General features: G+C 39.6%; 1 protein-coding gene across 3 annotated transcripts; it reads left to right on the plus strand.

Moving 5' to 3' along the window:
* Window positions 1-12,218: 12,218 nt before the first annotated feature.
* On the plus strand, window positions 12,219-18,764 carry DUSP12 (dual specificity phosphatase 12). Of its 3 annotated transcripts, none has more exons than XM_067728452.1 (7): window positions 12,219-12,757; window positions 12,892-13,002; window positions 13,716-13,829; window positions 13,920-14,038; window positions 14,430-14,526; window positions 14,942-15,024; window positions 17,987-18,125. In XM_067728452.1, exons 1-6 carry the CDS (start codon window positions 12,375-12,377, stop codon window positions 14,973-14,975), a joined length of 858 nt encoding a protein of 285 aa, XP_067584553.1. In that variant the 5' UTR covers window positions 12,219-12,374; the 3' UTR covers window positions 14,976-15,024; window positions 17,987-18,125. The 3 variants fall into 3 exon arrangements, with proteins under 3 accessions (XP_067584553.1, XP_067584550.1, XP_067584551.1); XM_067728449.1 differs by having other exon boundaries at window positions 12,234-12,757; window positions 14,838-15,024; window positions 17,987-18,764; XM_067728450.1 differs by lacking the exon at window positions 12,892-13,002 and having other exon boundaries at window positions 12,238-12,757; window positions 14,838-15,024; window positions 17,987-18,764.
* Window positions 18,765-25,439: the final 6,675 nt, after the last annotated feature.

Genomic DNA, 25,439 nt, shown 5'->3' on the forward strand with positions numbered 1-25,439 from the left:
ACCTGCAAAGATAATTTGTTTCAATGCTTGACATTCTAATTATAATGAGGACTCATGTAACTGTACATCCCTGATTCAGCTAACATCTGAGGCTGAAGAATTGGTATAGTACATGTTAGCCTTTTTCAGTTCAAAGGAGCCAATCTCATTACAGTGATGTGGGAAATGACCTCTCCCCCGTTTCTTTACAGTTAATATGCTCTTAATGTAGCGTGTTAAGTTGTAGTAGCCAAGCTAATTAGCTTTGGACCTAGAGGTGACAGAGTATAGAAATTAAGAACCCTGGCTAAGCCGTTAATAGACTTGGGTTCAAACATCACTTTTACTACTTACCAGCTGTGTAGCCTTGGACGAGATACTCTGTCTCTGAAGTTGGGTTTCCTCATCTGCAAGACATAATTATAATAGTGTCTTCCTTACAGAACTGCTAGAAGGATTAAAAGAGATTATGCAAGTAACATACTTGGTAGAAGCAGTAAATTGTTATTATGCCTGTAATTCACTGAATCTAAAATGACGTTGACTGTAGGTTGCACCATTAAAGAGAAGAGTAAGAAAGAAAATTGTGGCCAAGTAGCCACACGATGTCTTTTAGGCTTAATTAGAAACAGAAAATTAAAAAATCAGAATCACTCTAAATATTCATAAAAAAGGACACTATAAGGGAAATAAATTGGGTAAGGTATTCCTAAAACTATTTCACTTTCAGAGTCTGACTTTTCTGAAACACTTTTCCACTCAGATTTAGCCAAGTCTGGGTTTTCCCATTCTTGTAACATACTCTTTCCTGTGAAGAGCATTAGTAACGCAGCGTTTCTTAAAAGAAGCCATAACAAGAGTAACAGTTATCGTTGCCAGACTTTTAGGCTGGCTTTGCAATTATCTGGAGTTAGCTTACTTTTGACTTCTACTTCAGGAATGTTGCTAAACATGTCTGCTTCACCACTCACTCCACTTCTCCTCACAACCTATGAATATTTCACCTTCATCTCTAGAAATTTCTCCCAATATGCTCCCACCCATTCTTAAATTTTGATGCCAGTACTTTAATGTACATGCTTGCTTTAAGCAATGAAAACGATGACAAGACAACAATTATAAGATGCATCGTGGTTTCAAAGATGTTAAATGTAGTTTGAAAAAAATTATTTCTTAGGATTAATAAAATACAAAATGCACCCTAAAAGCAAATCTAGGAAAGCAAATTTTAAAATGTCTAGAAAAAAAGTTACATATGACACTACATGTAGCCTGAGACTAAAGGTGGACTTCTTTTGAGTTGAAGTGGAGGTTCTCAAAAATCTGAAAGGAATTTAAAGCCTGTTTAGTTCAACCAAGAAACCACTTATTGAGACCTTCTAAACTTCTCCTGCCATGTGGCCACGCTTGACTTTTTGTGAGGATGTGGTCCTTATTACCTCCCAAGGACAGCCCACTCTATCTCAGGATAGCTCTGGTAATTAGAAAATTCTTCCTATGGATAATGAGCAAAATGATTTTGCTATAGCTTCTACTCACTGTGCCTCCTAGGGTTACACAGAGCAGATCTAATTCCTGGTCCTCTTGTCAGGGCTTTAGATGTTTAAAGACATTGCTTAGGTTATGCTTAGTTTTCTTAAAGATAAACTTGGTTTCAGTGTTTTCAACTGTTCCTAATTTTGAGTTCCTTCTCCATCCTGGCTTTTCTTTCTTTCTTTTTTTTTTGGCGGTACGCGGGCCTCTCACTGTTGTGGCCTCTCCCGTTGCGGAGCACAGGCTCCGGACGCACAGGCTCAGCGGCCATGGCTCACGGGCCCAGCCGCTCCGCGGCATGTGGGATCTTCCCAGACCGGGGCACGAACCCACGTCCCCTGCATCGGCAGGCGGACTCGCAACCACTGCGCCACCAGGGAAGCCCTTTCTTTTTTTTAATATTCAGAGTTCTTTTTTTTTCTTTTAAAATTTATTTGTTTATTTATTTTTGGCTGCGTTGGGTCTTCGTTGCTGCGCGGCTTTCTCTAGTTGTGGCGAGCGGGGGCTGCTCTTCATTGCGGTGCGTGGGTGCGTGGGATTCTCATTGCAGTGGCTTCTCTTGTTGTGGAACACGGGCTCTAGGCACACAGGCTCAGTAGTTGTGGCGCATGGGCTTAGTTGCTCCGTGGCATGTGGGATCTTCCCGGACCAGGGCTCGAACCCGTGTCCCATGCATTGGCGGGCGGATTCCCAACCACTGTGTCACCAGGAAGTCTCCATCCTAGCTTTTCTGAGCACATCTCCAATTGCTCTATATTAGGTTTAAAATGTGGGACCCACAACAGAATGCCGTTTCTCAGGTGGGTGTGTCCAGGGAGAATGAGGCAGGAAGGCAGAATTTTATTTTTATTTTTTACAATTAAGCAATTGCACTTGTGACAGGATGTCAAGAGTGATATTTCATGATACAAGAGACATGGAATTCTGAAGCCGGATCATCATACCCAGAATTTACAAAGGAAATGGTTAAGCATCTGTTCCCTGACTTTTGGACTCTGAAATCACATCAAGGAGATAAAAAGGGGTCAGAGTATGGAGAAGAGAGAAGGTCTGTGAAGGTTTCTTTGCCATGTGAATAGTCGCCATCACAATTCTTACTCACAGTGGGGAGTTTTGGAAAGTTTACCCTCTCCTCATGAAGCCTAATAAGGGAGATGCCCATGAACTCACCCAGAGAGGTCTGAAATGTGTTACCCACAGTAGGGAGACACAGGGAACTAGGCCTGACTCACATGTGAGAAAGCTAAGGTGAATTGTGGCTGTAGGATGGAAGAGCCTGTTTTGGGATTCTGCACTACAGAAGTTGCTGGGACAAAGCCATGTGTGTATGTATTTCCATAGTCCATGAAAGACAGAGAGCTGGCATGGGTTCCGGTACAATAAGGAGGGGTTGAATAAAGCACTAAAAAGCTGGAGATGAATCTAGATTCTTAGGGGCTGAGGAAAGAGGTGCAAGTGCTCTCCTGGAAGAAAGATGCATCTGCCTTGAATGGAGGAGAGCAGTCCCCCCAAACAAACACCTCTAAAAAGTCCACAGAAGTGCCCATGGGAGAAAGAATTGGACAGTCACTTCCAAGCTGAGACAGCAGGAAGCTGCCCAGCCAAAGAACTTTCTACTTCTTTATCTATCCTCCCTCCCTTCCCTATTCTCTCCTACTTTGGCCTAGGTGAGGTGAAAAGGAAACAGACACTGAGGAGAGAGGGAGGAGGTACGGAGAGAGAAAGAGAGAGAGAGAGAAACCAGTCAAGCTCCTTTCCCAAGTCAGGACCTAAACTGAGTAAGTAGGAGAACAAAGAGTTATCTCTGAATTAAGATTGAAGGTCTGATTAACATCTAGGACTGGGCACTCTAATTCATAAATTGAAACTATGCTTGTGACCTAAAGTTGTTAAAAGACTATCCACTATCAAGAGAAGCACAACAAGCAGGGATTGGCTCAGAATTTAATGTACACACGAATCACCCCGGGCTGTTCTGCAAATGCAGATTGTGATTCAGTGGGTCTGGGGTGGGGCCTGAGAATCTGAATTTCCAAAAAGTTCCCAACTGATGCCAGTGCTGGCATTTTGGGTCACACTTTGAGAAGCAAGGGGAGCAGGGGATTACCCCACTGAATGAATTTTAAATGGATTATAAAAGATTAAAAAAGCTACATTTGGGGGAATTCTCTGGTGGTCCAGTGGTTAGGACTTCCACTGCAGGGGGCCCATGTTCAGTCCCTGGTCAGGGAACTAAGGTGTCACGTGGCAAGGCCAAAAATTTTTTTTAAAAAAGGTGCGTTTTCAATGTTCATTTCAGCACTATTTACAATAGCCAGGACATGGAAACAACCCAAGTGTCCATCGACAGATGAATGGATAAAGAAGATGTGGCACATATATACAATGGAATATTACTCGCCATAAAAAGAAACGAAATTGAGTTATTTGTAGAGAGGCGGATGTACCTAGAGTCTGTCATACAGAGTGAAGTAAGTCAGAAAGAGAAAAACAAATACCGTATGCTAACACATATATATGGAATTTTTAAATAAATGGTTCTGAAGAAACTAGGGGCAGGAAAGGAATAAAGATGCAGACATAGAGAATGGTCTTGAGGACATGGGGAGGTGTGGAGGGGAAGCTGGGACGAAGTGAGAGAGTGGCATTGACATATATACACTACCAAATGTAAAATAGATAGCTAGTGGGAAGCACCCACATAGCACAGGGAGATCAGCTCGGTGCTTTGTGACCACCTAGAGGGGTGGGATAGGGAGGGTGGAAGGGAGGGAGACGCAAGAGGGAGGGGATATGGGGATATATGTATATGTATAGCTGATTCACTTTGTTATAAAGCAGAAACTAACACAACACTGTAAAGCAGTTATACTCCAATAGAGATGTTAAAAAAAAAAAGGTGCATTTTGATCATGCCGTGAACTGTGCTTTCAACATATCCTGTCTGCTATAGTCCAAGAAATGGATGCTCAGGGTCCTGCCTCTCACCTCAGCACCACAGAGCTAGTGCCTGAACACTGGGATCGCTGCTATTGCTACTGCAGAAAAAACCAACAGCTTCCTCAAACTGGTTCCAGAAGCAACAGAAGCTGCACAAGTATAGCCTCTGCCTCACTTGTACCTTCCATATGTTGTCCAAGGGCTTCTGAGTGGCCAGACCTAAGTTACACCCTGTACCTAGCTGCAAGGGAGTCTCAGTCCCTTTTAACTTTCCAGGCTCTGCAGTTAGGGAAGACACTTGAGAAGGTAATGAAGTGGATGTTCACCCCACCTCCTCAGACAATAAAGGGGTGAGTCCTACCTAGGCTTTTACTGCTGTAAAGGACCTAGAGATTTAGTCCAACTTGTTAATTTTAGAGATCAGGTGATGGAGACGCAGAGACTAAATGACTTGTTAGTGGTGGGGTAGAAACAGAGCTCAGGTCTTTTGACAAGGAGTTCAGTGTAACCTAAAGGATAGCCTCTCTCCCAGGAGGAAAGTGATATTGTCCAGCCTCATTAAGCTTATTGCTTGCAAACCCACCCAAGATGCTGTTTTCATCTAAGGCATACCTCTTCAACCCCCAATTTGTATTTATGTAGTTCATTTGGGGGACCAAAGTACAGAATCTTACATTTATCTTTTTTTGAATTTTGTCTTTGTTAGCTTAATAAGACAATTTTGGATCCCAATGTAGTCCCTCTCAGCTGTAACACATGCAGATTAGTAAGCATGTCTTCTGCACCGTAATCCAAATCACTATAAAAAAAAAAGTTGAATCAAACAGATTAAAGAAATTTAGATGATGGCTCTATCTCACTAGAAATTTCTCTCATGATTGCCATGGATCCATTTTTCTCTCTTTGGGTACAATTGTTTAACCAATTACCAACCTATTCAATTGCTCTAATATTCAGTCTATATATCTCACCCTTATCTACAAGGAGATCTGTCTAAAAGACTGGAGAAGTACAGATTCAGTGGGTGAGCATTTCCCCTAATCTGCCTGTCTAGTCATTGTCAGAAAAAGAACAGGCTGTCAGGGCAAGACTGTTCTTGGTAAGCTCATGCTGGCCCCTAGTGGGTGCTTCTTCTCTTCTCTTCCACCTCCTCACACCTCCTCCTTCACCCCCGTTCCTTCTTCCTCTTCTTCTTCCCTTTCCCCTCTCCTTCCTCTCCTTCTTCAGTTGAGGTAAGATAATTGACATATAACATTACACTAGTTTCAGGTCTGTAAGTAATGATTCAGTATTTGTATATGTTGCAAAATGATCATCACAATAAGTCTAGTTAAAATCCTTCGCCATACATAGTTACACAATTTATTTTTGGTGATGAGAACTTTTAAGATTTCTCTTAGCAACTTTCAAACAGTTTTATTAACTAAGTCACCATACTTTCTATAGTTGATAATATTAGAGCTAATATAGCTGCTTCTTTTTATAAGTACTTACAAGACATTCCTGCATTAACCTGCATCATTTTGGATTAGAGGCAACCAGTAATGCTTTGATAGCCTAAAGGTATAAGGTATAGAAGCAGATGGGGCTCATCCAATATCCATTTTCCATTTAGTGACCCCACTAAAGGATTCTGAGACCCTTTGTGAAAGGGGCTGTGGAAAGATGAGGCCTATGCTGGACATGTAGTAGCCCCTTCCCTCCAAAAGGGCTGCAACTCTGCATGGCCGCTATTAGGACTGGATGTGGCCAGTGGGACTGAACACATGTCCCAGGATCGCTTGTGAAGTCTCAAAACAAATCGTTCATTTTCAGACATATTGGGCATATACTTAATGAAACATTCTCAAGTGTCTTAGCCCTCATATCCCTGCGCCTTCCCCCTCAGTGCTCTCTGTCTTTCCAGCACCTTTCCATTCCTTTCTCCCTCATCTCTCTCTCCTTCACCTGTGGGAAAGACCCAACTCAAATGCCACCTTCCCAGAGAATTTTTCCCAGTTTCCTCCAGCCAAAATAAGTTACTATTTTTTTTTTCTGTCTGAGTCCCCAAGCGTTTTGTTTGTACTGTCAGTTTAACACATGATTTGGGTATTCGCACCCCTGTCTGCATAGTGGAAACGTGAGTCTAAGGGCTTCATCTTATTCCCACTTTGGGATCATATAAAAATGCTTCTATTGAACATCCAAATCTAGTTTTTTTCCCTTTATTTGGGCAGTTTCCTCCTGCCAGCTTGAACATTTATAAATGGCCTCTCTGTTTTCAGTTCTCATGGCTGGTGATGAGTAATTATTGGAAGGTGTGGGCAAAGAAATACATCTTGAAAGATATGAGTCAGTGCATATGAAACACACTTAGAAGCAGCAGCAGAGTATATTTGGTAGTAAGGGGGGGCAAGGAACAACATTTTAAAGGATTTAGAAATATTCTGTGGACTGACCAAAAGTTTATAGGATTTCCGATTTTTATAGTTTAAAATCATTTAGGGAATGTTAGAGCAGGCATTATTAGCCTTGCCTTTTTGGGGTGGGGCCATTGAAACTCAGAGGGCTTAACTGGCTTGGCCACGTTATATAATTAATACATGATGGAACCAAAACTTAAGTCTAGGACTTGTGCATACAAGTCCAGAGCTCTTTCCATTACAACACACTTGACCACATTTAGACTGCAAGAGAGCTCCAAAGGTTGTGACGTTGGGAAGGGGCAACTGTGGTCATTCTCTGTATTTTGTTTGGGGAAGAATGAAGGGAGAGGAGTTCTGCAAAATGTAACCCAACAAACCTCTGACACGCAACAGGGAACATCTGTGATCTCCTTTGCTCTACTCATCTGACTCTTTGTTTACCACTTTCTCCTCGAGTCAAAAAAGGAACTGAGAGCACGACCCAGATATCATCAGCCAGTACCTGCCCTAGTATTCCTCAAATGGATAGTCCTACAATGTGATGAGTTTGTAAATACTGGGGGTGAGTGGGGGACGCAGTTGGGAATAAGGCAGGAGGAGTTGTTGGATCAGCTGACCAAGTTGTCCTTACATAACGAGGGGGCTTCAACTTTATTCAGTCATCTCTGGTCCCAGGGTTTGTGGAGCTGAAATTATTCCCTCAGAATCTTGACAATAGATGCCCTTCTAGGGACGGAGGACACATCTTTACCAAGACACAGACTCTACATTAATAAGTGGACTTCAGGGGGCTTCCCTGGTGGCACAGTGGTTGAGAGTCCGCCTGCCGATGCAGGGGACACAGGTTCGTGCCCCGGTCCGGGGAGATCACACATGCTGCGGAGCGGTTGGGCCCGTGAGCCATGGCCGCTGAGCCTGTGCGTCCAGAGCCTGTGCTCCGCAGCGGGAGAGGCCACAACAGTGAGAGGCCCGCGTACCGCAAAAAAAAAAAAATAAGTGGACTTCAGGGTGTGGTTGTAGCTGGATGGGTAGTTAGGATCCACTTTCTGTTAAATCTCATGACCATTGAATTCCTGGACTGATCACGCTCAGCAATTTATCTCTGCTCAACAGCTTCCTCAAGACAAGCCATCTGCAGCCATATCTCCCTCACCACAGCTCAGCCTCTCCTGCATGGAATCCTCTCCGAGCTGCTTCTGATGCAATGGTTCAGCTTGGGATTTCTTTCTCCCACTAATAATACATGTTGATAAGTTAATTCGTGTTAGAACTCTGTAATATGGCTATAATTACTCCTATTTTGCAGGTGAAGAAACTGAGGCTTAGAGAAATCATATAATTTTCTACAGGCATACAATCACATATTAATAGGTAATAGGGTCAGAAGCAGTTTGGGATTCAGACTTGGGTTTTCTCTGTCTTCAGACTGTGCCCCTCAAAGACAGTACCAAATCTGAACTCACCATTTTGTAAGTATACACCTCCTACTCATGAACACAGAAAAAGTAATAGAATTATGTTATTATCACCTATTTATATTTTTCGTCAACATTTTGATTTGGGGATCTTAAAGTACATTTCATGTGTATCTTCATAACTGTCCTAGATCTTAAGCCCCATTAAGAGCATAATTGGCAAACATTTACTGATAATTCATTGGGTGTAGGAGGGCCTAGGCAACATGCTGGAGATAGAAAGAGGAACTTGTCTTTGGACCATGATGGGGAGGCAATGGGGCAGATGAGGGGAAGTTTCCCTGCTCATTGCTCAGCACAGATATGCACTTACAGCAAATATTTTTAAAGATGAAAGTGATGAATCATACTTGTGACTGTGCTCTAGAAGAAAACCAAAGAACAGGAAGGCTGGGTGATGTGTATTCTCGTGTGATTAGGCCATGTTACATAGAATGCGTGGGTGTCTTCTTAAAATGCAAACCACAGCATACTAGACTATCTCTTAGAATTTTTGCCTAATTCATGCTTATCAATGATGTAGGCTTGCTCGTAATAAAATGAACAGATACATCGTGCATGTGTGTGTGCGCACACATGTGCACCTACCAGTGCTAGGACATAGAGCCTCTTCTCTTCTCCTTGACAGGAAGCAACCCAGCTGCCCCTCTAAAGACGAATTTCCTTCCCTGGGCCTAACATCCTGCTTTTTTGCATGTCGCCATATTCATTTTCCCCTGTTTCAAGGGAGGTACAGAAAATGTATCTTGCCAAAGGGCACATGGTGCCAACTAGTGGCTCGGAGGAAAAATACAGAAGCTGGTAAATACACTTCAGCCTCAGGAATTGAGGCGTCATTATTCCCCCAGATACAGATATTCACTGAGCCGGGCTTTGTGGGTATTCAACAACAATTCAGAAGTGTCTCTTATTTCCATCCTTGAAGGAACCTATATTCATTTTAGGGCGTTGAGGAAGAAAAGCTCATTCCCAACAGAAAACTAATAAAGCTGAGGGAATGATTAGGATATCTTAATAAAATGTCCAGGAAATTAACCCTTAATTCTTTTTTCCCCCATTTTTCCAGAATGTCAATACCTATGATTGTTAACAGTGAATAGTTTTAATAATACCTGTTGAAAAAAGATTAAAACTATATAGAAAGAAGTGTATAAAGCCTATCATGTAAGTCTCCTCATGCCAGCTCCCAGAAATAACCACTGTTAACAGTTCATATGTATATATTCCTATACATACATACACATATATATATATATACACATATATATGCTCAGACATGCTTTCTATTTGTAAACCATCTTTAAAAATTTTATAATATAGCTAGCATCAACCACTTCCTTTGTTATCTTTTTAAATAGTTGCCTAGTATTGTATTGAATGGATAAAACAACTTCTTTAACCACTCCATTACTTGCATTTATTTAGATGTTTGTAGTTTTCACTATACCAGACAATGGATGCTGTGTCAGGGGTCACCAGGCTCCTTCAGGCTTGCTGAGTCACTGGAAGGATTTGCAGAACTCAGAAGAGCAATTATACAAAGTTATGGCTTATTCCAGTGAAAGAATACAGATTCAGATCAGCAAAGAGAAAAGGTGCATTGGTGAAGTCCAAGAAAAGCAAAGCCAGGTGCAAGCTTCCAGATACCCCCTCCTAGTGGAGTCACAGAGGCACTTGCTTCTTTCTCCCAGTGATGACGTGTAACAACACACTTGAAGTATGGCCAAACAGGAAGCTTACCCAAACTTGGTATCTGGGAGTTTTATTGGGGACCAGTCACATAGGCATGCAGCTCCTGCACGACTGAGCATAACTACTCCATCTCCAGCCTCCCAGAGGTCAAACTGATACAGCATGGCCCAGGGCTTCAGGCATTCAAAAACACTTTTATCAGGCAGGCTATTCTGGGGGCTCAGAGATTGTCTCCCAGGAGCTGGTCAAGGGCAGTCCTCCTGAAGACAGACTTCTCTTTGGAATGTGCTGGGAGAATTAAGCCAGTGCCTCACCTCCCTCCTTTTTGCCCGACTAATTCCCATTTATCCTACAAGACCTAGATCAAGCATCACTTCCTCTGGGAAGCTATCCTTGATTACTCCCCTTCCATTAGGGTTAGATGCCCAGCTCCCACATGCTTCCTTAGTAATTTGCCCTTACTTCTATCAGAACAATAATTGGGCTATTTACTTATCTTTTATTCCAGCTTTTTCTTTAAGTTTCTCGAGGGCAAAGACTCTTATTCATTTTGTAGCCTCAGCATCTACTGTAGTGCCCGACACATAGTAGATGTTTCCAGGATTGTAAAGTGAGAAAGGTTGAGTTGATTCAACTGGGGGCTCAGAAGACCGCTAACATGACTCTCCAGGCAAAAACGCTAAGTGAGCCCTTGAGGTAAACCCTTTGGGATGGGGAAGGAAATGGCATTGAGAGGGAAGTAGTGTCTCTTCTGGTACTCCTTTCCCTTCCATTTCTAACATTCAAAAGATGGAGTAACCAGCACCATTAGCCTAAATTCTGTGGGGGATACAAAGATGAAAAAGCAAAATCCTTACCCTGAAGAGGTTCACAGCCTGTGGTGGGAGTAAGGGAAGATAGCACTCTTCCTCTATCCCTGCAGGCTGCCCACTTAAGTGTTCCCAAGCAGAAGCATTTGCTGCTTCCTCCATCTGACTTGGATGGGGCTCAAGTGTCCCTGCCCCAAATCTCAATCTCTCTGAAAATTATAAAGTTATATATGAGAAAGACAAAAGCAAGCCCTGGCATCCAGGAACTGGCCTGGAACTACGAGGTAGATGTTCCTTAGTGTTGCTACAGCTGGCTGGGCACTCACAGTTAGGTGTTTTTCCCCTCCTGCTGAATATAAACAATTTCACAGGACATCAACCCCAGACAAGGCAACACTGAGCTCATGATGAAGAAAGATAAAAACAAGACCACCATGAAATTCCCTGCTCATGTGGGAATCCTCACTCTGGGCCCATACTCTAACAGCAATAAAAACCCCAAGCCAGTTTTCTGTCTCTGCTTTCTCAATTCATTTTTGGACCTACTTGTGAGTCATCCTGCTATCTCCAGAAAGCCTCATTATGTGAGTAATAAATCTTTTTATGCCCTTAAAACAAAAACAAGACCACCGTAATCATGTCTGAACACAGATAAAACAGGAACATTGTCCAACTTCAAAATGCCAAACATGTTTTGGTCTTCATGCCAGGACCATGACTGACTGCTACTTCTTGACCAATTACAGCTTTAGTGTCTCTCTAGCCTTTCCTCCCTTAGGTAAGATTTATTAAGATACCCAGTGATAGAATCACCCCCACTTCCTGACAGCATCCAATCCAGAGCAAAGTCCTGCTTCTTTAGATGCTTAGTCCCTTAGCCCAAACTCATCTAATACAAGCTCAAATCCTGTAATAGGATCTTCCTAACACTCTCTTACCTAGATTTCCCGAAATTCTCCAGTTCATGGTTGAGTAATAAACCCAATTTACTTAACTACAGGTGGATTCTTGGTGGTCTTTGGCTGGAGGGCACTGACACACAAAACCATGGGATTAATATCTTCAAATATATAGAACAGTATACATCAACAAGAAAAGGATTCACATACCAATAAAAAACGGGACAAAAAGGAAAAATAGTCCCAAGAGAAGAACTACAAACAAATGGCTTCATAAGCATTGAAAAAATGTTTTATTTCAAATGCATAAAATTATGCTGCTGATTCAGTTGGTGGGACCATCATTTCAGTTTGAGTCCATTTTCTGCTCCTGCAGAAAATCCAGAAAATCTCAACATTAAGAGCCTGAGAAGCCCTGTATTAGTGTTAGTTTATCCTACCCCACCAAGTTGGAGGAGCCGGGTAGAGACAAGGCTCCAGAAGCGGTTTTGAACGGGGTTTAGCTCCGCCCCAGCCGCAGTAACGTCACCTTCCCCCGGTAAATCCACGTTCCCGCGGTCGACGTGGTCCCACGAGGAAGCGGCGACGCAACTCAGGCCGGCTGGTCCTAGATGAAGGACGTTCTAGCCGACCCCCTACTCGATGGTAGGGCCCTCCTCAGTCCGGCCTCCGGGCGCCGCCATGTTGGAGCCTCAGTACGGGAGCCATGGATGCGAGCGCACGGCCGGCAGCCGGACTCGGGCCAGCTCCGCTGAGCACATGCTGGAGGTGCGGCCGGGGCTGTTCCTGGGTGGAGCTGCGGCAGTCGCGGAGCCGGACCACCTGAGGGAGGCGGGCATCACGGCCGTGCTGACGGTCGACTCGGAGGAGACCGACTTCAACACGGGGGCTGGGGTCGAGGGTCTACGGAGTCTCTTCGTGCCAGCGCTGGACAAACCCGAGACCGACCTGCTTAGCCATCTGGACCGGTGCGTGGCCTTCATCGGCCAGGCCCGCGCCGAGGGCCGCGCGGTGCTGGTGCATTGGTGAGTGGCCGGGTCCGTGGGGAGAGCAACCCCGCCACGCTTCCAGCCTGCCCCCCTCACCCTTCTCCCAGGCCCCAGAAGAGGACGAAGGGGCTGTCGGCCACTAGAACCTTCTCCTCCTCCCTCTCGCACAGGCTTGTGTCTGAGAGAGGATCGGGCAGGAGGCGGGCCCCTGATGGCGTGCAGGCTTTCATTCATTCAGTTTGTGTTGGTTCATCCTGCAGCCGCTCAGTTTTGTTTCGGAGGTAGGAGGAATCTTCAGGTAAATGACAAAGTCCCTGCACTTACAGAGTTTAAATCTGTCCACGAGAGGCCACACACATACCCAGATTATTGTAATGCAGACTAGGATGCGAGGTGTGTAGTAAGAGATTAACAAAGGTTAAGGTTATTCAAACTTAAGAGGAAATTATTTTCACTGCTTTTGTTTGAGGCGGGGTGGCTGATGTAGGGGAAATTTGGGGAGAGAAAAATTGGTTAGGATGTAAAGGATCCCTAAGCCATTCCTAGGGGAAAGATGGAGTAGGTGATAGCAATGGCAAAAAGAGTGTAATAACGATAGTTTACATTTATTGAGCCAGCACTTTTACTGCCAGCATTTGTTCTAAATATTACATAAAGGACATAAGGTAGTGATAAAAGGGAAAGAAGTCTGGGATCAGATCTCCAGGGCTCTTAAAGCCAGCAAAGGAGTTTAGATTTTTTCTGAAGCCATTATAAAATGTTAAAAAAAATTAGTGTAATTATTTTTGAATAGGTAATACCTTCATATGGTTCAGAATTCAAAATGAATAAAGAAATAAGGGAATAATTCTTTTGTACAGCAGTAGTAATTCAGAGGCAAAGGGTTTATTTGAGTAGAAGAAGCAGACAAGAAGTGGACCTGAACTTTACCATTAGTGGGGGGCTGGGTTTTTTTAATTGTTGCTATTTGATATTTTAAAGGTTTCTTTTTCAGTCACGCAGGGGTCAGTCGAAGTGTGGCTGTAATGACTGCTTTTATGATGAAGACTGACCAACTTACCTTCGAAAAAGCCTATGAAAGCCTTAAGACTATCAAACCAGAGGCTAAGTGAGTTCTTTGTCGTAGTAATAATTCTGCTTTTGTGATGTGATTTTATTTATTTAAAGAAAAATTAACTATGTTTGTTTGTCCTTGCAGGATGAATGAGGGGTTTGAGTGGCAACTGAAATTATACCAGGCAATGGGATGTGAAGTAGATACCTCTAGTGCAATTTATAAACAGTATCGTTTACAAAAGGTTACAGAGAAGTATCCAGGTGAGTAATAATTGGTAGTATGTGTTTGGTCCTTTCTAGATGCTGTTTACTCTGACACCAAATGTTTCAGGTGCATTATCCCTTTTTCCAGCGACCCCTTGAGATAGGTATTTATTTCCTTTTGAAACCATGGTTTAGCAAGAAATAGCTTGTTCAGGGTCACAAGGTTTGTAAGTGGCTGGCTTGAATTTGAACTCAGGCAGTCTGTACCTGAAACCCAAGGGCTTGATCACTGTGCCCTCCTACCTCATCCTGATTTCTCAACAATGGAGAATATATATATATTTTAATTTCTGAAGTTAGCACTACTTGCCTCAATTTGACATTAGCTGAATTTTGTCTGAAAATGCAGAGTTGATTTTGACAAATGGATACATTTTGTGTCATGTAGAATTGCAGAACTTACCTCAAGAACTCTTTGCTGTTGACCCATCCGCCATTACACAAGGATTGAAAGATGGGGTTCTCTACAAATGTAGAAAGTGCAGGTAAAATATTTTGTATCTTCTGGAGATTTTATTTTGTCTCAGTAGCTGGAAAGTACTGAAAGTTTCAGTTTCTTAAAATCTAGTAGGAGGAATTTGTTTAATTGAATAATACAGAAATTTCATATTCAAATCTGGTTTCAAGAAGAATATGAATTCTTAAAAGTAATGCAGTTACTTGTAGAAGTTATTGAAAATTAAAGTAGCATAATCAATGTTATATTAATTTGCCCCCTAAGAAATAACTGCACATTTAATCTATTTTTTCATCCTTTTGCAAGTCATTAATGTTTTTGTTTGTTTGGGGGTTGCAGGCGATCTTTATTTCGAAGTTCTAGCATTTTGGATCATAATGAAGGAAGTGGTCCTATAGCCTTTGCCCATAAGAGAATGACACCATCCTTCATGCTTACTACAGGGAGTCAGGCTCAGTGTACATCTTATTTCATTGAACCTGTGCAGTGGATGGAATCCAGTTTGTTGGGAGTGATGGATGGACAGGTGAGAACACGTTTTACTTTCTACGGTTTTATTGTGTCATCTATATTTTGTTCCTTTCATTTTAAACCATATTTTAACTAGCATTTTACTCCATCTTAACTGCTTTCTTTCTAAAGTTTAATATCTTTCTAATATAGATAAGACTTTATCAAAGATAGATTAGTCAAATAAAAACGAGCTGATGTAAAATAGTGAACCACTTTTGGTGGAAAGCTGTTGGTCTAAGTTAATTAATTCCTTTTAAGGGTATTGTTTGTATTTTTTCAAATTAAGACTAACAAACTAATTAGAATATATTTAACAAAACTTGAACTTTGTAAGAAGTAGGGCAAATCAAGGATTTTAAAATTAGATTTTAAATTTCTTCTTAATCTTCCTTTTTTTCTCTTTTGGCTTTGTGTATTTGTTTTCTTGGTTTTTCAGTTTTGTATGTTTGCTGTGAGATTTTTTTTCATTTCCTGTTAATTCTAAAGAATGCAGCTCATATGAGCATCCTGTGACAGCCACAATTCTCCTTTAGGTTTACATGATATTAATCTAAAGATATTCTAAATCTAAGATATAATGATGTTTAAAGTTTGTATAAGTTTGTATGGTATTTTATGAAACCTTTTCACTGTATTATTTCATTTGAAGAATACAATAACTTTATAAAATCGAGCACATATCTATTCACATTTTATATGTGAGGAAACTTAGTTTGCATTAGTTAGTGTCTTGCCTAGAAAGAGGTACCCTATATTCAAACCCATGGTTTCAGATAATGCTGCTTTATTGAGGTATAATTCACTTACCATATAATGTACCCATTGAAAGTGTACAGTTCAGTGGTTTTTAGTATATTCACGGAGGTTTTTGCAGCTATCACCATTTTTATCGCTACCAAATAAACCTTGTACAGCAGTCACTTCCCATTCTTGATGATATTATTTGTTGAAGTCCACTTTATCTGTTTTTTCTTTTGTGGCTTGTGCTTTTGCCTTGCTGCTTTTGTTTATTGTTTTTTGGGGCGTGCCTTGCAGCTTGTGGGATCCTAGTTCCCCAACCAGGGATTGAACCTGGGCCCTCAGCAGTGGCAGTGTGGAATCTTAACCACTGGACTGCCAGGGAATTCCCTTGCTGCTTTTATTTAACCCGGAAAACACAAGATAAAGGCGTTTTTGTGAAATATTCTAGATCACATTTGTGCATACTTCTTTGTACACTTATTTGAATTTTCTTATAGAATATATACCTAAAAGTGGAAATCCTGGCTTGAGGAGTGTGTACATTTTAAATATTACTGATAGTCTGGGCTGACATTAACAATGCCCATACAAATTTGCCTTTCACTAATGTTGAATGCATATACTCATTTCCCCATACCCTTGACATAATGGATATTGTAAAATTGGTAAGGTTTTGTCAGTCTGTCAGTCTGTGAGATGAAAAATGTTAATCCTAAAATGTTTTAATTTGAATCTCCATGACTACTACTGAGACCAACATCTTCATATACTTATGAGCCATTTATATTTTCTTTTACAGTAAATTTCCTTCAGGTCCTTGGCCCATTTTTCTGTGGGTTTTGTCTTTTTCTAATGGATTTGTAGGAGTTCTTTATATAGTCTAGAGTTAATGTTTCGCGTAATATGTTGCAGATATTTTCTCCAGTCTGTTGCTTTTATCTCAGCTTTGTGATACATTTTTTTCTTCAGCTTTTTGAGATATAATTGACATACAGCAGTGTATAAGTTGAAGGTATACAGCATAAATGACATACATATATTGTGAATGTGGGTTTTTTAAATTGTGGTAAAATATTCATAACATAAATTTACCATTTTAACAGTAGCCTTGAGAACATTCACATTGTTGTGCAACCGTCACCACCATCTTCCCCAACTGAAATGCCATACCCATTAAACACTAATTCCCCATACCACCCCCACCAGGCCCTGGCAACCACCATTCTACTTTGTCTTTATGAATTTGAGTACTCCAGGTGCCTCATAAAGTGGAATTACACATATATTTGTCCTTTTGTGACTGGCTTATTGCACTTGGCATAATGTCCTCAAGGTTCATCCATGTTATAGCATGTATCAGAGTTTCCTTCCTTTTTAATGCTGAATAATATTCCATTTTATGTATAGGCTACCACATTTTTTTTTTTTTTTGCGGTACGCGGGCCTCTCACTGTTGTGGCCTCTCCCGTTGCGGAGCACAGGCTCCGGACGCGCAGGCTCAGTGGACATGGCTCACGGGCCTAGCTGCTCCGCGGCATGTGGGATCTTCCCGGACCGGGGCACAAACCCATGTCCCCTGCATCGGCAGGCGGACTGTCAACCACTGCACCACCAGGGAAGCCCCACATTTTGTTTATCCGTTCATCTATCCATGGACATTTGGGTTGCTTCCTCCCTTTGAGTATTGTGAATAATGCTGCTATGAACATGGGTATACAAATATCTGTTTGAGTTCCTGCTTTTATCTCTTTGGGGTATATACCTAGAAGTGGAATTACTGGATCATATAGGAACTCTATGTTTAATTGTTTTGAGGAATGTGGTATATTTTGTCAAGTAAAATTTAAGATATTTATGTAATCAATTCTAGTTTCTGAGTTTTATGCCCAGACTTTCTATATAGCTTGTCGATGATTTAAAAGTCAACACATGTGCCACAGTCACAAAACAGTCACAAAACCTTCTGTTTCACATCTCAACCTTCACCTTTCTCCCTTAATGCTGGAATTAATCTATTCCTCCTTTAAACTCCCAGAGTACAACATACTTCTTACACAATTATTGTAGTCTACTATCTATTACAGTAAATTGCCATTACATCTCACTGATTAGACCATCAACTCCTTGAAGGTATGAGCCATGTCTTACCTGTTTTTATATCATATATTACCAAAGATAATTATTTGTTTTGTATAAAAGTGAATGAATGAAGTAACACATTTATTTTATTTCAGCTTCTTTGCCCCAAATGCAATGCCAAGTTGGGTTCTTTCAACTGGTATGGTGAACAGTGCTCATGTGGTAGATGGATAACACCTGCTTTTCAAATACATAAGAACAGAGTGGATGAAATGAAAATGCTGCCAGTTTGGGGATCACAAACAAGAAAAATATGAACTTGTGACATTTGATAACTTGCTGATGATATGTGCTACCCTTGCTTATTGTCATTCATGGCAGATTGTTTAGTTTTAGGCCATTAACATTTCATTTGAAATATGAGAAGATAAAAATCATTTGACTTAGAAACTATTCTTTGTCAGCTTCTTACACTAAGTAGAATGGAAATCAAAACATTTTAATCATGTAAATTATACTTTATTTGATATTAAAATCTTTTATAACCCAGATACTTCCTTTATTTCATATATATTTAAAAGTTGTGATTTTTGGAATGTTAGTTATGTAATCTTAAGGTCTAGATGGACAAAATTATATATAAAAATTAGAAACTGTCATGTTTAAGTGACATTCTTTTATTTCTAGAAATGTAAAGCAGATTTGTTTGGACATATTTTGACATTTCTCTTTCTCTCTTTTAAGGGACATTAGTAAAGCTACATTAGTCTGGGTTTTTCTTGGAAATGTAGAAGAAAAGGACATCAGTAAAACACTGACTAAAGTGTGGTTTTCCTATGATACTTTTTGAAGTAATCTACTTAAAGAAATGTATTAATGTTAGGTATATTTCTAATGATGAAGAAAATTAAATGTGGAGTAACTACATATCAATCACCTTTTTTAGCCTGATGTGTTAGTGTATTGGAAAAGGTAATATGTCCGGATTAGTTTTTTTTTTTTTTTGCGGTACGCAGGCCTCTTGGGGCATGAACCCGTGTCCCCTGCATCAGCAGGCAGACTCTCAACCACTGCGCCACCAGGGAAGCCCCCAGATTAGGTTTTTAATGTGATCTCTGGAGACTGGAATTTATTTTACTCATTGATAATAGTTAGAATTATACCTAATTAGATACTTGAACATTTACATTAAATCAGAATTAGCTAATAAAGAGAAATATAGTCCATGTTCTTAATATGTTTTTCATATTTACACATGTGAGTGTATATGTACATAAACACCAAAACGGGAGTTATTTTAAATGCAAAAAAATGTGAATCATGATCCTCTTTAAAAGTGTGGGAGTGTTATAGGTGATTCTTGAGAATATCTCAGCATAGGACCTGAAGCCTTTGGCAGCTTTCGTATAATAAATTTTTCTTAGGAGAAAAAATTTTTCCACTTCTGTCTTAGCTTTCACAATACCTGTTTACTTCTTTACTTTGTAATGTTATACTCCAGAAAGCTTTTTAAAAACAATTAGGTTGAACCATATGAAATTGCCTCTTTGTAGGTGAAAAGTAATTGAGTAGCAGCAGTTTTGTATATGGTTCAAGCTAATACCTATGTATAACACTGTGGCATCTATCACAGAGAAAATGACATAGATTTTATTTGAATTTATAATTGTTAATTCAGTAAATATTTACTAAGCACCTTTTACGTACGCGATTCTAGGTGATATATTGAACAAACGAGATAAAATCTCTGCCTTGTAATTTATATGCTAGCCAGGAGACATTGACAAAATAGTCTCTTTTTTTGAAAGATAATCGGTATTTGCCAATGAGGAATGATTTTGGGATACCTGACTTTTCTTTATGTAAATTTTGAACTTTTGTGAAACATCCACTAAGCAAGATTTTCAGATTTGAAGTCTTTTAATGTTTTATTTTGCGGGTGGGGTAAATCCGTTATGCCTTTGTTCTCAAAATAAAAAAGGAATCCTTTCTTTTTAATATTTAGGAATATCAATGTAAAACATTTGAATTTACACATTTGTTGAAAATAGCAATATTAACCTTACTTCAGAGGCAGTGTGGTACAGTGAAAACAGTACTGAAGTAGAGGTCAGAGAGCGGCTCTAATAATTCTGGCTCTACTGATCACCATCTTCCTGGAAGTGAGCAGGTCTTTTGAAAATTGGGAGTCATTTCTCATCTTCACAAAATGGGATTAATATATGTTCTGCTGTCCTGACAGGGTTGTTTGAAAGATCATTTGCATTAGCTTTAATTTCTTTTTACATAAAATGGAGATAACAGTAGTATCTGGGTTATTACAAGGATTTTTGTGATACACTGCAGATAAAGAACTTAGTATAGTGCCTAGCTAGTAGCAGTCAACATTTTCCCTTAAAGGGACTTCCCTGGTGGTCCAGTGGTTAAGAATCCACCTTCCAATGCAGGGGGTGTGGGTTCAGTCTCTGATTGGGGAACTAAGATCCCACGTGCTGCGGAGCAACAAAGCCCGCAGGCCCTGGAGCCCACATGCCACAACTACTGAGCTCATGCACTCTAGAGCCCGTGCGCCACAACTAGAGAGGATCCTGCGTGCTGCACCTAAGACCCGACGCAGCCAAATAAATAAATATTTTTTAAAAATTAGCATTCTTAAGAAAAAACCTTTCCCTTAAAATAGCTGCAGTTTATTGAGCACTTACCTGCCAGTCACAATCCTAAACACTTAATGTGTATTTGATTTAATCCTCAAAACAGCCATGAGATAGATCCTATTATTCCCATTTTACAGGTGAAATTGAGGCTCAGAAAGATTAAGTCACTTCCTCAAAGTTACATAGCAAATGAACCTAGATTAGAAGCAAGATTTGGCTTACTCCAAAATTTGAGCTTTTAACCTCTATATTCTAATATTTGGGCTCACTGTTCAGGGTGGTATTTGTCTTAAAGATGTCATACTAAAAATGTCAATCAGATTGTAAAATCTAATAGTACTGATGAAATGCAGTTTTTAACTAAGCTATAAATTCACTAGTCAGGCATCCCACCAACATTTGCAGGGTACAAATTGAGGCCTACATTCTATTTCTCTTCAAAGTTATAAATAAAGCTACCAAACTATTAAAATGTTTTGTTCTCTTGACAAATATATCTTCATAATGACCTGGAAGACAAGGTTTGAATTTAGAATTCTCTGACTTCATGGAGTTTCATGACAAAATATGGCAATGCACTGAGAGTTGGCCCCTGACCTACAGACTGCCCCCCTTTTCCCACCCCTGGATTTGTTCATGCGGACCCTGGTGTATATGTATATGTGGACTCCCCACCTCACATTTCTAAGCTCTGTCTACACTCCTGGCATACAGTATTGGCACAGTTCTGTCAGAGGCCTGAGCAAGGCTTGGAGCTATTTGGGCTAGTTGGTTGTCAGAAGTGTGTCTAGAAAGGGACCACGTGTCCTGGCTGAGCACATCACTTTGGCATCGTGGATTCTTAACCTGTGGGAAGAGACATTACCAGATGCTAGAGTAAAGTCCTAGGTATGGATCTAGACATAAAATTCTTTCAAATTTTATTTCTCTGCCAAGGGTTTAAGTTGAAAGCAAATGAATAAATGAAAGAAAAAGTATTTGATAACATTCAACATTTATGACAAAAAAAAAGGTAACTAGAATGGAAGGAAGCTTCCTTAATGTGCATATAAAAAAAGAAAACTACAAACAGCACATTTCTTAATGATAATCGAAAATGTTTCCTTGTATTTAAAAAAAATCTCCAGAAAAAAATTTTGCAAAAACAAATGAGGAAACAAAAAAACAAAACCAATCAAGCCCCTAGATATTACAATCAGCAGAATCACAAAGTGAGAAATTATACAGGACAAATGAAAAATTCTTTTTTTTTGGCCGCACCGCACAGCAGGATCTTAGTTGCCTAACCAGGGATTGAACTCGGACATCAGCAGTGAGGCAGTGAAAGTGCTCAGCCCTGAAAGGGCAGAGTCCTAACCACTGGACCACCAGGGAATTCCTGCAAGTGACAGATTCTTATCTCTTGTTTGTTTGAAATTTTCCATATTAAAGGTTAAGTTTTAAAACGTTGATGTTAAATAAAATAGATTTTTAAATGCTAGTGTTTGTGTACAGTAAGTCTACACAGAAAATTCTAGAGGATTTACAGACAAAATATTAGAATGATGTAATTCAATACGGTTTTTGAATACAAAATTGCTCTATAAAAGTCAATAGTGTTACTATACCCCAGCAATAACTGAATTAAAAAAAATTTTTTTTTAAAGAAAAGGATGTGTAAAATGAAACTAAAACTATGAAAAGAAAACTTCCCTCAGTAGGGGGAAGGATTTCTTATGCAATATACAAATAACAGAGATCATTAACAAAATTTGATACACTTGACTATGTTAAAATTAAAACCTAGAGGACAAAAACCCCATAAACAAAGACAAGTGTCAACCTAAGAGAAGGTATTTGCTATATACATACGGGTTAAATGAATAGACTATTTAAAGGTGTACACATCATTGAGAGAAAGAAAATCCAATAGGAAATTTTATAAAAGGTAAGAATGGGCAATTCACAGAAGAGGAAATAAGGTTTAATGAACATGAAAAGATGCACCACCTCTTTAATTTACATTTAATTTAAATGTAAATTATAGTCACACCCTTCACAGGCAAAAAATAAAAGTCTGACTACATCTAGTGTTGGTGAGAATTCATCACTGCTAACGAGAGTGTAAATTGGTATAATTTGGCAAATAGTAGTACTCCTACTGTATGATCCAGCATATATCTTAAAGACATTCTTGCATATATGCACAAGGATACCCATAGAAGGATATATTTTATGTAACAGTAAAAAGTTGAAACAATCCAAATGTTCACCAGTAGGGAAATGAAAAAAAGTCTATATTGTATATTAATAATGTATATATTCAAGGAAATACTATAGAACAGTTAAAACAGATCATCAAAAAGTAATGTTGAATGAGAAAAGTGACTTGGAGAACATTAGTGCTATAAGTTTATGTAAATTAAAATACCCCCAAACAGCACTAAATGTATGTATCTATACACATATTTAAACATGATCAAAATAAAAAATGGCTTTGAATGATTACCATAAAATTTATAATGGAAGTTGTCTATGTGGAGGGAGGGAAATGAAGCAGAGGAAAACGCAGACCTCAACTTTATCTACGATGTTCAATTTCTTATGAAAAATCTGAAACGAAAATGGAAAAGTTAATATTTGTTAATTCTTGGCAATAAGTACACAAGTGCTTGTTTTGTAATTATCTGCACTTGAATAAAAAATTAAAATTTTGAAAATTAAAAAATCGAAAATTTATTGGAGTTCAGTCATGGTGATTTTCTTAAAAAAAAGGCTAAATTATCTGGTGGATACAGAAGACTTGCTGGTTTTATTTTAGGTTTTATGCCAATTTTTGAATTTGCAGTTGGGTAAGAATAAAAATCTTATAAATTGCACCTGAAATGAAAACTGATTAGTTAGCTGATGACAGAAGGAATCACCTTTAACGTAAGGGAATTTCGTGATTTTTTTTCGGGGTTTGGGTCCCAGGGCTATTTTGTACATTGGGGATTGTGTAATCTGTAGTAATCATCCAGCCACGAGGAGTTTGGAGGATTCTGGGAAGCATTTGTTTTGTTTAGTAACCGAGGGAAAGATTCCACTTAGTCCTAGAGGGATACGTGTTCTTTTTTTAACATCTTTATTGGAGTATAATTGCTTTACAATGTTGTGCTAGTTGCTGCCGTATAACAAAGTGAATCAGCTACATGTATACATATATCACCATATCTCTTCCCTCTTGCGTCTCCCTCCCACCCTACCTATCCCACCCCTCTAGCTGGACACAAAGCACTGAGCTGATCTCCCTGTGCTATGCGGCTGCTTCCCACTAGCTATCTATTTTACATTTGGTAGTGTATATATGTCCATGTCTCTCTCTCACTTCGTCCCAGATTACCCTTCCCCCTCCCTGTGTCCTCACATCCATTCTCTACCTCAGTGTCTTTATTCCTGTCCTGCCCTTAGGTTCTTCAGAACCTTTTTTTTTTTTTTTTAGATTCCATATATATGCGTTAGCATACGGTATTTGTTTTTCTCTTTCTGACTTACTTCACTCTGTATGACAGACTCTAGGTCCATCCACCTCTCTACAAATAACTCAGTTTCGTTTCTTTTTATGGCTGAGTAATATTCCATTGTATATAAGTGCCACATCTTTATCTGTTCATCTGTCGATGGACACTTAGGTTGCTTCCATGTCCTGGCTATTGTAAACAGAGCTGCAATGAATATTGTGGTACATGACTCTTTGAATTATGGTTTTCTCAAGGTATATGCCCAGTAGTGGGATTGCTGTGTCATATGGTAGTTCTATTTTAGTTTGTTAAGGAACCTCCATACTGTTCTCCATAGCGGCTGTATCAATTTACATTCCCACCAACAGTGCAAGAGGGTACCCTTTTCTCCACACTCTCTCCAGCATTTATTGTTTGTAGATTTTTGATGATGGCTATTCTGACCAGTGTGAGGTGATACCTCACTGTAGTTTTGATTTGCATTTCTCTAATGATTAGCGATGTTGGGCATCCTTTCATGTGTTTGTGGCAAATCAGTATATCCTCTTTGGAGAAATGTCTATTTAGGTCTTCTGCCCATTTTTGTATTGGGTTGTTTTTTTGATATTGAGCTGCGTGAGCTGCTTGTATATTTTGGAGATTGATCCTTTGTTAAAATTTGCTTCGTTTGCAAGTATTTTCTTCCATTCTGAGGGTTGTCTTTTCATCTTGTCTATGGTTTCCTTTGCTGTGCAAAAGCTTTTAAGTTTCATTATGTTCCATTTGTTTATTTTTGTTTTTATTTCCATTTCTCTAGGAGGTGGGTCAAAAAGGATCTTGCTGTGATTTATGTCATAGAGTGTTCTGCCTATGTTTTCCTCTAAGAGTTTGATAGTGTCTGGCCTTACATTTAGGTCTTTAATCCATTTTGAGTTTATTTTTGTGTATGGTGTAAGGGAGTTTTCTAATTTCATTCTTTTACATGTAGCTGTCCAGTTTTCCCAGCACCACTTATTGAAGAGACTGTCTTTTCTCCATTGGGGATATGTGTTCTTAAGGTAGAGTATTTTAAATATTCAACTGCTGAAATGCTTTAAAAAGAAATTCCATTAAGTAGCATTCTTGAAACTGCTTCGTCAAACTTAGTTAAAATTTTCAGTTAGAGTTTGTGACGTAGATGGATTTTTCTAAACAAAACCGTTTCTTAAGTTTTAGTAATAAAAAGACTGGCAATTTACCTTATTGTAGGTCTTAGGGTAGGGTCGCTTGGACTTTCACTACTAGGTACTATGCTTTAGAAACGTATGTTTAAGGAGGTGAGTTTGATTTGGGGGAGTTTATCTTTTATATTTACGTTTTAAAATTTGTTTAAATAAACATAGTCTTTCTAGAAGTACGATTCATAGTATTTTTGCTTATCTCAGGTACTGTGCCAGTGGAGAGGCAGCTCAAACGAATTTGGAAAAAATAGTTGTGTGTTTTCCTTCCACACACTT

The sequence above is a fragment of the Pseudorca crassidens genome, chromosome 2 (genome assembly GCF_039906515.1).
Source record: "Pseudorca crassidens isolate mPseCra1 chromosome 2, mPseCra1.hap1, whole genome shotgun sequence".
Lineage (NCBI taxonomy): Eukaryota > Metazoa > Chordata > Mammalia > Artiodactyla > Delphinidae > Pseudorca > Pseudorca crassidens.

Excerpts from the sequence above, each read along its gene's own strand:
- DUSP12 (XM_067728449.1), top strand. The coding sequence starts at position 12,375 with ATGGTAGGGCCCTCCTCAGTCCGGCCTCCGGGCGCCGCCATGTTGGAG. Across the intron at positions 12,758-12,891 it reads CGCGCGGTGCTGGTGCATTG|GCTTGTGTCTGAGAGAGGAT; the intron begins GTGAGTGGCCGG and ends CCTCTCGCACAG. Across the intron at positions 13,003-13,715 it reads CGCTCAGTTTTGTTTCGGAG|TCACGCAGGGGTCAGTCGAA; the intron begins GTAGGAGGAATC and ends TTTCTTTTTCAG.